This window comes from Lithobates pipiens, unplaced genomic scaffold (assembly GCF_037356315.1).
Source record: "Lithobates pipiens isolate NorthernLeopardFrog02 unplaced genomic scaffold, aLitPip1_a1.2 Scaffold_23, whole genome shotgun sequence".
NCBI classification, from domain to species: domain Eukaryota; kingdom Metazoa; phylum Chordata; class Amphibia; order Anura; family Ranidae; genus Lithobates; species Lithobates pipiens.
In genome coordinates this window covers 248,654,416-248,668,003 of record NW_027507785.1, presented here as the reverse complement: position 1 = coordinate 248,668,003, position 13,588 = coordinate 248,654,416, and the positions used below count along the sequence as shown (strand labels likewise).

The window sequence follows — 13,588 nt, the reverse complement described above, 5'->3', positions numbered from 1 at the left end:
GCGTCCTTTTTTGGTGGTATTTGATCACCTCTGCAGTTTTTTTTTTGCGCTATAAACAAAGCGTAAATCAAATTTTTTACTTTTTGCTATGTCCCCCAAAAATATATAAAAAATGTTTTTTCCTCAATTTAGGCTAATATGTAAAAACTTATTTTTGGTAAAAAAAAATCGCAATAAGCGTTTGAGTGGTTTGCGCAAAAGTTATAGCGTCTACAAAATAGGGGATAGTTTTTATTGCTTTTTATTAAAAAAAATTATATAGAGAGAGAGAGAGAGAGAGATTTTTTCTCGCACACATCAGACATTTTTGGGACCATTTGCATTAATACAGTGATCAATGCTTTAAAATTGATTACTTTAAAAATGTCACTGGCAGTGAAGGAGTTAACCACTGGGGGGGGTGTTTTTAAGTGTGTCCTAGGGGAGTGTTTCTAACTGTCTGGGGTATGGGCTTGTGTGACGTGGACACTGCTGCTCCCGATGACATTAGGCAGAACAGGGAGATGCAGTTTACATCGGTATCTCCCAGTTCTTGAGCTCTATGACACGATCGTGGGTATCCCTACAGCGATTGAGTCCACGGTCACGGAGCCCACGGCAGGTGCACGGCGGGAATTTCAAAGTAACGTACGGGTACGTTACTTTGCCCTGCCATGCCAATCTGCCGACTTATATATGCCGACGGCCGTCGGCAAGTGGTTAAGACCACTGTCATTGATGAACAGGATGGCAGGTTTTCCTCATATTTCTTTCCTTTTCTTTAAAGTGGTTGTAAACTCTTACAAACCACTTTGACCTACAGGTAAGCATAAAATAATACTTGCCTGTAGCTCCAAGAAATATCTCCTAAACCAGTGATGGCGAACCTTGGCACCCAGATGTTTTGGAACTACATTTCCCATGATGCTCAACTACACTGCAGAGTGCATGAGCATCATGGGAAATGTAGTTCCAAAACATCTGGGGTGCCAAGGTTTGCCATCACTGTCCTAAACTTACACGGTTTAGGAGATATTTACAAAAAGACAGGCAACACTGTCTACGGTGCAGGCTGCAGATCGCAGCGATATGCCGCTCGTGTCGGCTCGCAATGCACGGGAGTGACGTCATCGCGACTCCGGCGAATCATAGCGCCAGAGCAACGAGATCCGGAAGTCACTCCGGGATACATGGCAGCGGTGAAGATGGAGGACCTCTTCGGAGGCTTTGTTCTTTGTTCTTTATTCCTTTGCCTTGCAGGTTGCATTTAAAGGCACTTTTTTTTTATTTATTTTTTTTTTTTTTAATGTCCACAAGTATGCTACTTGATTTTTACGTGTGTGTGTGTGTGTGTGTGTGTTTTTTTTTTTTTTTTTTCCCTTATATTTTTGTGATATTTACTGTCTTTTTTTGTGGCGCAGATGCTACTTTGTATCGCACTTGTACCAACTATGACAGTGATCTCTTCTTCCCCAACCCCCCCCCCCCCTTATATTTAAAAATTTCATTAAAAATTATTGAACAAGAACTGAATATCTTATCTTGTGATTCTGATGGCACACATTTTAATTCATTTTGTTTTGGTTTCCGTAGGATCGGCGCCAGATGCCTCCATCACTTTTGACTCTTGATAAGAGCATCCCACCTCTAATGCAAGCCAAAACTGCTCCCCAACAGGTATCTGTTTAAACCTATTTCTGCAGAATGTAGTGGTCACTGTAGCCTAAGATTGTAATGCAGATTTATGGATGCGCTGTTTGCCCTAATTTTTTAGATACGTGCCATGCAGTCATTGTACATACATGAGGGCATATTTGTCTTCCCCAGATTTGCCCGTCCACCAGACACTACCGTGCTCTGTCCTGTACCATGTGGTTGTTGTGACCAATCTCAGCGAACACATGACCAGTAGTAAATATGGCTGCATTCATACAGCCGTTGAACGTCTTGGATTGGTCACAGTGATCACATGGTGCAGGGCCAAGCACCACCTGCATTTGGCTATCACTATGTGATAGCCAATTGCAGCTGAGAACTGCCAGAAATGATTACTTGGCCTTCTAAGCAATCATGGTGCAGCAAAACAGATAAAAAATTCCAATTGCTTCCCTAGAGTAGTGCAGTATCAATGCATTGCTCTAGTGACGTATAAAATGGGAGAGGGCGCATGCCAGCCCTAGTGTATTTACATTTATTAAAAGTAAACAATATTAAAACGCAGGTATTGCACTCAGATTGCCGATGTTGTGGCATCAAGATCAAAGGCCTCCACGGCTGCCTCCTCTCCCGGTTTGCAGGCTCTTTATAGTGGCTTGCAGCGAGGTGTAATGGTCGCTTATGGGCTTAGTATAGCCTGCTGAGCACCATCACACTGTCCCACTCCGTTCTCACACACATGCACAGACCAGCCGGCTGTGCATGACGTCACTCGCGGCCAAGGGGAGGATCTCTCTGCGTACGCGCTGACTGCTAGAACACGTAAAAAAACTGTGGCAACATGTTTCGGAGGCGTGACCGCCTTCAGGGAGATTTTATTTATATATATATATATATATATATATATATATATATATATATATATATATATATATATATATATATATAATATATATATTAATCTAATTTTCACACACAGCTGTTAGTCAGTGACCCTCGTCCCAGATCATCGCCACACTAGTCGCAGTGTTAACACGTCGGTGTAAGCCAGCAAAGGTGATCTGATTGTCACACCTGTCCCAGTGTTGCCTGACCAGTGTAAGTCAGCATTGGTCCTGATTGCTGCCACCCTAGTCCCCAGTGTCCGCAGACTGGTGCAGCCAGCAACAATGATCCTGATCACCGCCACACTGGTGCGATGTTGCCTTTGCCTGTATCCTGTACTGACCCTGGTCTGTTTATTACCACATTTCTTCCTGTTGCTTGAACCGATCCTTTTGCTGACCATGTTTCTGCCTGCGTCAAGCGATGACCAGCGTCCAGCTGACTACGTTTTTGTGAGACTCCAGTCCCAACCATCCTCTGCACAATACTGCTTTCCTAGAACCACAGGGACTTTTTTTTTTTTTTTTCCTTCCTTCCTTCAGCCTCCTGTACTTTCTTGGTCATTGAGCATGACATTTCTGTGGGCAGCTATGTACTAGTAGGCTAGGCTTGCTTTGCTTATAGGCTTGTATAGCTAAAAATAAAACCCAGTAGTGAATAAATACCCCCAAAAGAAAGCAGTCTCAAACGTTAAAAATTTAAGTTGGGTACAGTGTTGCATGCCTGAGCAGTTATCATTCAAAGTATGAGAGCTCTGAAAATTTGCCCTGGGCAGGAAGGGTGCTGAAAGTGTCTGGTATTGAAGTAGTTAAAAAGATGGGGCCTCTAGTGAGCATGAAGCTCAAACATTCTGCTTTTTGTGAGCTCCAGAAGAAAATTACAATCTAAGCTATTCAATCCAGCTATGAAGGCTGTACTGTTTAAATAAAATAATCATATCTTTGTCAAATCGGTTGCTTTAAAGCAGATCAAATGGCTCATTTCATCAGAGTGTGATCCATTCTGATGAAAAACAGAATTTAATTTGACCAAACTAATCTTTAAGGCTCTATGCACACTGTTTGTTTTTTAGCAAAAAAAAAAACACTGGTAATGGCTTTTTGTAGTATTGGTTTAAGAGTGTTGGCATTTTTGCAGTAAAAAAAATGCTGTTAGGAGCGCTCAGCAGTGTTTCGGCTGGTAAAAAATGCTCCAAGAAACGCTACAAAAACAATTTATTTTATGTTTCCTGCTCCTAGACTCTGAAGCTCAAAAAAATGCTATTAGCCTAAAGTAGTGTGCATGGACACATAGCATAACGCTAGTTGGCTTCTCGGAGCAAAAAATAAATAAAAAATGCTAGTGTGCATTGAGCCTAAACATATCAGATGTGCCTTTTTGATCTGTTAGTATTAAATGTATGGCCAACAAAGGTCCCATCTTGTCCCTCTTGTCTAGATTAGAGATGGCAAAGTTTGTCTATTCCTATGTAGGCAAGGTTCAGGCAAAAACATACTATTGTGGATGCTTTAAAGTGTTACTAAACACACAATGTTTAATTTACATTGTGTACGTCCAAGTACCTTTTCCCTAATCGATATACAGCTGTCAGGCCCAGATCTTTCCCAGTCTGTCTGCAGGAGGAGTTTCTAGTCCTCTGCTGCTGGTCCCAGCCTTTGGGATACAGAGTAAAAATAGCCGATATCAACAAACTACTTTTAAATTGACATACAAATATATATATTAAATCAAAAAGTTGTTATTGTTTGACAATAACATGGTATGGGAGTATTTCTGCCAGTCACAGGTTGTCTCATGCCCCTCCAGCCTGTGTCTTAGAATAAGTGGAAGATGAAGCCTCTATCCATCATAATGTAATATCCCAACCCCATTGTGTTTAGCTGGTTAGTGGGTCAGTGGTGGAACTACCAGTTGCAGCAGTCTCACTTGTGACTGGGCCCTGGCGTTTTGCCACTGTGGGGGGGGGGGGAGGCAAAAGCCCAGAATGTGACCCCAGGGTTGCTGGTTGCAGCTATGAGCAGAGTGTGTCCATTAGACGTGCTCACACTGTCCGGGCCCCACACTGACAGCCCCCCCCCCCCCCCTTCCTCCTCACACGGACAGAGGAAAGCTAGCAGAGCACTTCTAGCTTTCTGTGTGTCCATGCGGCCCCTCCCACATTTCAGTCCCCGGCAGCGCCGTGCCTCGCAAACCAGCTAGATAGTGGAGGAAAGGCATTAATGCTGCTAACCCTCCACAAGGGATCCACGGCTCTCTAGGACAGCCTTCCTTCCTAATCAAAAATCTCAGTGATTGGTGGGAGGGGGAAGCACGCAGGTGTGTCAGTCATTGAGGGGACTTTAGAGAGAGTGTGTTAGCCTCCAGAGCCCCCCTACCAATGCAGCAGCCAGCTGGTGTTTCTCTGGTGTGGTGCACTACAAGCCCCAGCATGCTCTGCCAGGCTGTGTATGAATAGCACAGGCTAGTAGGCCTTGCTTGCTGACCAGTGGCGGAACTCCAAGGCCCAAGCCTTCATCTAGGTTGAGTGAAGTGTCCACTTCCCCTCTTCTCTCGCCAGCTTCTGAGCACACTATTGTAAGTGAGAGCTCTGTGGACTGTAATGTAAAGGGGGACATCAGTTTCCCTTTACATTGCAATCCAGAGGCTCCCCCTTAGGGCCCTTTCACATGGGCGGACTCCAGATGTGCCTGCTCAGCGGAGGGATATCTCCATTGAGTAGGTGGATGACAGGTCCGTGTCTGTTCCACTTGTCGTCCCCCCCCCCCCCCCCCACAGTGTAAGGGAAAACTGCGTATTCGGATGTAAAGCTGAAATGTGGATTCTGATGTGGGGGGGGGGCGGACTCTTGAGATATATACAGTTAAATTTGTTCGTTATTTACAAAATATATGTATAGTGTATACTACAAAAAACGAATTTTGCTGTGCGCTGCTAATGTCTTCAAGTTTGGCTTGAAGAAAAGGTGGCAGCCCTACCCAAGACAACAGGAAGGGATCCTGCGGCAGGACCTTAATCGAGGACCTTGTGATTGGAGAAAAGGACCCCAGGATTATTGGAAAGGGCTCTGGGATCAGAGGTCGGGGGGCCCTCATGGTTCCTTGCACCGGGGCCCTAAAGGTTCTAGTGGCACCTCTGGAGTGGGTGGTCATTTACCACTGTGTATGCACCGCATGGGCTGCTCAGATGTGATGGGTAGGAAATGCTCAACATAGAAACTCACTAAGCATGTGCAGAGCTGCCAACACTGCTCTGCAAAATCCCCAACTGCCATGGTGACATGGACAGAAGGTGGCGATAGAGAACAGCGGTATCAACCAGGTTTTTTTATTTTGTTTTTTGCAGAATACAGACAATTTCACAGTGGCTGCGTATGAGCAGCATGTAATACTTCATTTATTGAGGAGTTTTATTTTTTTATGATGTGGGTTTAGTAATTTCTATTCTGTCTTGTTTAGCACCCATCTCAAGTTCGCTCAGGTGCCCCATCAAGACCAGCACCACCGCAGTCCCGTCCCAGTGAGGATGAAATGTGGAAACAAAGACGTCGACAACAGACAGAAGTTTCTGCCGCTGTAGAACGTGCCCGCAAAAGGCGTGAGGAAGAAGAAAGGAGAATGGAAGAGCAGAGGAAAGCAGCCTGTGCAGAAAAACTAAAGCGCCTAAATGAGAAATTTGCTCCTCCTCCTCCACCTCCTGCTGCTGCTCCTTCTACTACGACAACTACTGCTGCTACACCTACAGCAGCTCCTGGCAAACCTGCAGCTGAAAATTCTCCAGAGGAAAAAGTTATAGCTGAAGAATCTTCTCAAGATTCTCTCCCTAAAGAGGAACAAGCTATTGAAAATGACCAGTTTATCAAAGAAATAGAACAGGAAAGACCGGAGACTCCTCCTGTACAACATGAAGAGACAAAGGAAGAAGTAGTCTCCCATCCTGATCTGGAACTTGTACAGGAGGGTGAAAGTGTTCCTGATTTGCAAGAAAAAACTGATTTAGGTATGCCATTTCTGACATTTTTTTGTGTTTAGCTGCTATATAAATGATATTCAATATACAGTTATGCTTATAAGTTTACATACCCTGGTAGATTTTTTGATTTTTTTTGATTTTTTTGCCATTTTTATGAGCATATGAATAACACATTTCTTTCGCTCAGTGTTTGGCTTAGGCCATTTATTAACTGTGTTTACTCTTTTTGAATCATGACAACCGAATCTACCCAAATGACCCTGATCAAAAGTTTACATACCCTGGTGATTTTGGCCTGATAACATGCATACAAATTGACACATGGGTTTGAATGGCTATTAAAGGTAACCATCCTCACCTGTGATCGGTTTGCTTGTAATTAGTGTGTGTATAAAAGGTCAGTGAGTTTCTGGACTCCTGACAGACCCTTGCATCTTTCATCCAGTGCTGCAAGGGGAAAGCAAAAGGATCTGCGGGAAAAGGTCGTTTAACTGTATAAAACAGGAAAGGGATATAAAAAGATATCCAAGGAATTGAGAATGATAATCGGCAGTGTTCAAACTCTAATCAAGAAGTGAAAAATTAGGGGTTCTGTTGAAACCAAACCACTTTCAGGTAGACTAACTAAAATTTCAGCCACTGCCAGGAAAATTGTTTGGGATGCAAAGAAAAACCCACAAACTTCAGGTGAAATACAGAACTCTGAAAACATGTGGTGTGGCTGTTTCAAGATGCACAATAAGGAGGCACTTAAAGAAAGATGGGCTGCATGGTCAAGTCGCCAGAATGCCACAAACTATCCCGCTAACAATATGCCAAACGGCACAGAGACCAGCCTCGAACCTCTGGCACAGTCATTTGGAGTGATGAGACGAAAATTGAGCCTTTTGGCCACAACCATAAATGCTACATTTGGAGAGGAGTCAACAAGGCCTATGATGAAAGGTACACCATTCCTACTGTGAAACAAAGATGTGGATCGCTGATGTTTTGGGGATGTGTGAGCTGCAAAGGCACAAGAAATGTGGTCATGATTGATGGCAAGAGAAATGCAGTTTGTTATCAAATACTGGAGGAACATTTGCATTAATCAGTCAGGAAGCTGCGCATGGGACGTGTAACGTACTTGGACATTCCAACATGACAATGAGCCAAAACACAAGGCCAAGTTGACCTGTCATTGATTACAGCAGAATAAAGTGAAGGTTCTGGAGTGGCCATCTCAGTCTCCTGACCTGAATATCATTGAGCCACTCTGGGGAGATCTCAAACGTGCAGTTCATGCAAGACAGCCCAAGAATTTACAAGAACTGGAGGCTTTTTGCCAAGAGGCATGGGTAGCTTTACCATCTGAAAAGATAAAGAGCCTCATCCACAAATACTACAAAAGACTTCAAGCTGTCATTGATGTTAAAGGGGGCAATACACGGTATTAAGAACTGGGGTATGTAACACAATAATGCTTTTGTTATACATATTCTCTGAAAAATGGGCAAAAAAATCATAAATTCTGCCAGGGTATGTTAACTTATGAGGACAACTGTATGTGTCGTTAAACCGGTTGTGCTGATTGGAGCATTAGCCACCTAGAAAATGCTATGTAATACAGCTGGATCTGTGTATTTAGGCTACTTTGACACTGTAGCCGCTCTGGATCAGCAGTAAAGCACCACTAGTTTTAGTGGCACTTTTCAGCTGTCAGTGGGTGGCTAATAGCCGAAGAAAGGGTTAAAACCGCCTGTGTTGCGGTGCTGCCAAAGCACTTTTGTAGGTGCTTCGGCAGCGCTGCCCATTAATTTCAATGGGCAGTGCATTTTGGGAGCGGTGTATACACTCCCAAACCGCCCCAAAGATGCTGCTTGCAGGTCTTTTCAGAACGTCCCGCAAGTGCACCACTCCAGTGTTAAGTCACACTGAAATGAATGGGGAGGTGGTTTTCAGTCGTTGGAGGCTATTTCTAGTGCTAAAATGCCTGAAAACAGCCTCAGTGTGAAAGCAGCCTTATTTTAAAGGCTCTCTCCATTGTTATTGTACAGTACATATGCTGCTACCTTCAGGTAATTGGACACTAGCAAAAGCTTTGCCGGGCACTTTAAATTTTTTCACCAATTTTCCTTTGACTGAAGTATCTGACAGCTTATCACCCTTTGGCTCAGTAGCCGCTTTAGTAGCTGTTACTCTTAATGTACATTTTGGGAACCATACCCAGACCCCGGCACGGTGGTGCCAGACTGTAATGTTTGCTTCAGACATCGGATCCCGTGTCTGGTACTCAACTTGGTATATGGTGCAACGAGTGAGTTAGCTGTAGGGTGCTATACAGATCCAGAGCAGTGGTCTCTTCCTGTGGCACCCAGACCCTGAAGACCCCTTCAGGGATATGCCCATTGTGGTAGGCTAAGCCTGGGACATGACCAGCTATTATGTAGGTAAGGCAATACAGGGTTTTCCTGTACTTTTTACATACTCCGGCACCCTAAATCTGGCTCCTTCAGACACCCAATATCTGCCACTGTCTACTCTATTCCAAAGGATATCATCACTTCTGGAATCGAAGGGTACCAACTCCTATAAATGCTCTTCTGCCTCTCCTCCTGGCTACTGTAGATTAATTGGCCGAGGGAGTGCATTCTGGTCTCTGGATAGATGCACCTAGTGCTCCTAATATCACGTGTTATGTTCCAAGCACAAAAAACACCTTTCTGTATTCTTGGTGAATCCGATTGGTCCTTCTCCCAACTTGGAGAGGTTATTTCCTTCTTTTTATTTGTATGCTTTGTTACCCAATGGAAGGGGAGTTCAAAAAAATAAACTTTCTCACTTTGGACCTGATCATTCTAGCACTAATTTATTTATTTTTTCCATTAAGAGCATTCCCTTTTATTTAAAGATTCAACTGATAAGCATTTGGAGACTCATTTGAAGTCCTCCTTTGCTCATACAGGTTCTGCCCTGAAACTGGCATTTGACACCTTGTCAGTTGCCCAGACCATGTACCATAGGGGCATATTCCAAGCATCTTCAGGGGAGTATAATTGTGTTTTAAAAAAAAAAAAAAAAAAAAAAAAAACTTGTCCAAGGGACTAAAGCGTGGGCCCAATCTGCTTGTCACTTGTGACAATCTGCTTGTCCTGATAGAATTTAACCAAAACCATATTAGAATTATTTAACCAAAACCATATTTAAATCTGAGGTGCTTTTAGCGATGTCTGGGGCTTTTAAAACAAACGTGGCATTATGGCAGCTTAAACATTTTAATGTTTTTAACAATGCGCAGTTTATCTCCTACTCTCTTCCTTGCCTCCAGCCCCACACCTGGGTACTAGCAGAAAGGGAGGAGACCTTGCAGTGTGACGAGGTGCTCGTCGGAAAAGGAGAGTGCTAGGCTCTCTTAATGTTCAGCAGAAGCGCATCTGCTGAGCGAGGTAAATGAGGCGCTGGCCCCAATGAACAAAAACCTTTATTCCTTCAGGTTACCCTCGCACACGGAAGCTCTTGGGTGCTCAGTACAAGTGCATGCTGTGCAGCCAAAACAAGCTGGTGTCTGCTCTGTTAATGGATAAGTTCACTTTTTAAAAAAATATATAGATACACCTTTTTTGGCAGGTAAAATTATTATTTTTTTCATGAGCCTGGAAAACATTTCACCAGCAATCGCAATCGGCAGGTCATGGGTGCAGTGCAGGACTCTTGTAGACTGTCATTGTAATTATTCTGCCCACACAACTTACAGACAGGAAGAATCAGTGAATGACCTAAAGCGCTCAACAGTGCTGTGGTAGTTCTTTGAGAACTTCAAGCCGACATCCGCAATGGACATTGGTACTTGTAGTTGATTCATTCACAGAACTCTGTAAATGAGCACCAGCGGGGGACCCAAGAAGAGGAGAATCCTGGCTGCTCTGTGCAAAACAACTGAACAGAGCAGGTAAGTTTAAAAAAAAAAAAAAAAAAACTGAGCCTTTAGTGTCACTTTATGTAGTCCTCTATCTATTGACAAAGAGACCATGGAATAATTGTAAACCTACAGTAGCTCTAGCTTAAAAGGAAGTTGTCTCTTGGCAGACCCAACTGTTTGCTTTACATTAAAATGTTGTGTACAGAGTTCCGTCACCTCGCCGTTTTAATCATTTACCGTGTTTCAAACAGAGGACATTGGTAGACTTCATTCCTAGCATAGTTCTCTTTAAGGCCTAGATTTTATTTCCAGTATGTAATATAAGTTTTGTACGTTGACCTTTTTTCTGTTTGTAAACCTTTTTTTTTTTTTTTTCTTTTCATAGTTGAGGAAGAACCACAGTTTACAAGAAAAGACAGTGTTTCAAGTGACCAAGAAAACTCCCCACCCGCAATACCAGTGCAATTAGCAACACCTCTCCCTGTCATCCAGCAACCTTCACTTCCATCTCCGGTTAGTGCTCTTCCACCTGCTCCCTCCCCAGTACCAGGGCCTGTGTTAGCACATGACAATGACTCCGATGCAGGAGCCCAACCACGTCCGTCTGTTTCTTCTGGATACTCCAAACAGTTTCAGAAATCTTTGCCTCCGAGGTTTCAGCGACAACAGGTACTACTTCATTCATGTTTAATATCATACCATATTGTATTGAAAATTCCACTACCATCCTTCGTGATGTCACCATTTAATGGACTTGTGTCCTTTATGCATTTTAGGAGCAGATGAAACAGCAGCAGTGGCAGCAACAGCAGCAGGGTGTACTCTCCCAGCCTGCTCAGTCACAACCTTCTAGCAGTCCTGTTCCTCCCCCACAGCACAGGCCTCTTTACCAGCCTATAGGACCTCATCCTCAGCATTTAGCTTCAATGGCTTTTGATCCTCGCTGGCTGATGATGCAGCCATACATGGATCCTAGAATGATGTCTGGAAGACCTACAATGGATATGCCACCAATGCATCCTGGTAAGATCATTTATTCATTTATTGTTGCTTCCTTATGGTGATTCTTAATATTTACACTAGTTATCCTCAATATAAAATTTGAAGCAGCAGATTTATTGAAATGCTAATCATACTAAAATTAATTTCGCCATACCCTTTATAGGGATGATGCCAACCAAGCCAATGATGAGGCGGGAACAGATGGATGCTTCAGCAAATGCTTCTGAACCATATGACCACATGCCTCGATCTGTAAGAGATCATGGTGTCCCTCTATCTGAACCTCGCATAATGTGGGGAGCAGAGTCTTACCCACACCCAGACACCCCACAGGTTTCTTCATCTGCAAAAGAATCTGAGCCACCTGAAGATTACAGGTACTTATGTTTTGTGTTTTCCTGTGTACACAGCTTGTTTAAGTTTAACCGCTTCCAGACCAGGCCTTTTCTGGCACTTCTAGTTACTACATGTAACAATCGGTTTTTGTTTTTTTTTGTTTTTTGCTAGAAAATTACTTGGAACCCCCCAAACAATATATCATTTTTTTTAAAGCATAGAACCTAGAAAATTGGTGGGTTTAGCAATTTTTAACGCTGTATTTTTTGACTGTTCAAAACCAAACAACCCAATTTTTTGGGGAAAATGTAAAAGATAAAGTTGTGCTGAATAAATAGGTACCATACATGTCGCACTTTAAAATCAACATGACGCACTCGGGCTGAAGTGGTTAAAACTTTTACAGAGTGGGTCTCGTAGTGCTAGTATTACTGCTTATAATCCGTTTGTGGTGATATGTGACATGTGGGACAATCACTGTTTGCCTTTGTGCAAGAGCATGGGGGGGGGATGGTGGCACTTTTTTTTTTTTTTTTTTTTTTTTTTTTTTAATTCTTCTCCCCAGTTTTAACACTATTTCCTTAAAGCTGAGTTCCACCCAAAAGTGAAACTTGCTCATTTGTCTCCTTTCCCCCTCCGGTGCCACAATTGGCACCTTTCGGGGGGGGAGGGGGGGGGATACCTGTCTGACAGGTATCCTGTTCCCACTTCCGGGAGTCCGTGCCGCGGCCCGTGACATCACCGTGGGGCTTCCTCCTTCTCTCCCTGTCACCGTGCCAGTAGGAGAGAGGAGCGGCCCCTCACGAATGCGCAGTAGGGCTCCTGGGATGAAGCCTTAGGGCTACACTGCCGGGTACCCTTTACCCACAATGGCAGCAGCACCGACGTCTCATGGTAACAGCTGCGGTGCCGACATCGCTGGACTCCAGGACAGGCAAGTGTTCTATTGTTAAAAAGCCCTCTTTTGCCCTTAAAAGCATTCAATCACACCAAGATCTATTTTTTTTTTATTTTTTTTTATGCTTTTGATTTTTTAAAATGGCGCTGTTGACATCCTGGTAAACTGAAAGTGATGTCAGGTCATCGCTTTTGGGATACCATAGCCAAGAACCGATCTGGCCTTTGTTTGGCTTTCTGATCTACAGGCCGGATGGTTGCTCAGATCTCCTGGTGGGATAGGAGATCCTGAGAAAGCTGCGGAAAGTGCCGGGATCTGGAGGACGTTCCCTCCAGATGCTTGTAAAAGAAGCCCGTTGGACACTAGGATTGCTTTTACAAGAGAGCAGCTGCACGCATCATCCCGGTATAACGACTTGAGGTCCAGTCTGTCGTACGGGTATGTCGCTGGTCTGCAAGTTGTGAACAATGTATCATCTTAAGCCTCATACGCACGATCGGACTTTGTACAAACTTTCCCGTGGAATTTTGTATATAGGGTGTTGGCCATAAGTTTGTATTGCATACACACAATCTGACTTTTTGGGCAACAAACATGAAATTAGTGACGTTTTCAACATACTGATGACACCTTAAAAGAGGACGTTCAATTACTCCAGCGCCACCTTTGGTCAACTTCTGTTATTGTTGTCTAAACTTTTGCATTGGTTCTGAGCATGCGTGTTTGTACTTTGTACAAAAGTCCGATGGTTATGTGTACACACGATCGGACTTTGCTCCATCTGACTTATGTTGTCAAAAAGTTTGTCCGTTCACACAGCGAACAAAAGTCAGATGAAAAACGAAAAAGTTTGTCCGATCAAACGTACACATGGTCGGATGTTGCTCCAAAACAGCTAATTTGCATGTTTGTTGTCAAAAAGTCCAATCGTTTGTACGGGCCTTTAGAGAGGCGTTATCTTAAGT

At 43.6% G+C, this 13,588-nt stretch overlaps 1 protein-coding gene across 2 annotated transcripts in view; it reads left to right on the top strand.

The window, feature by feature from the left end:
* The window catches only part of PRRC2C (proline rich coiled-coil 2C), a 120,845-nt gene that overhangs the window by 57,083 nt on the left and 50,174 nt on the right, over nucleotides 1–13,588 (top strand). For both annotated transcript variants that reach the window (XM_077453008.1, XM_077453007.1), the window contains exons 11-15: nucleotides 1,573–1,656; nucleotides 5,976–6,516; nucleotides 10,773–11,056; nucleotides 11,164–11,410; nucleotides 11,553–11,766. In XM_077453008.1, the coding sequence (XP_077309134.1) occupies nucleotides 1,573–1,656; nucleotides 5,976–6,516; nucleotides 10,773–11,056; nucleotides 11,164–11,410; nucleotides 11,553–11,766 (1,370 nt within the window). The remainder of the gene's footprint in view (nucleotides 1–1,572; nucleotides 1,657–5,975; nucleotides 6,517–10,772; nucleotides 11,057–11,163; nucleotides 11,411–11,552; nucleotides 11,767–13,588) is intronic.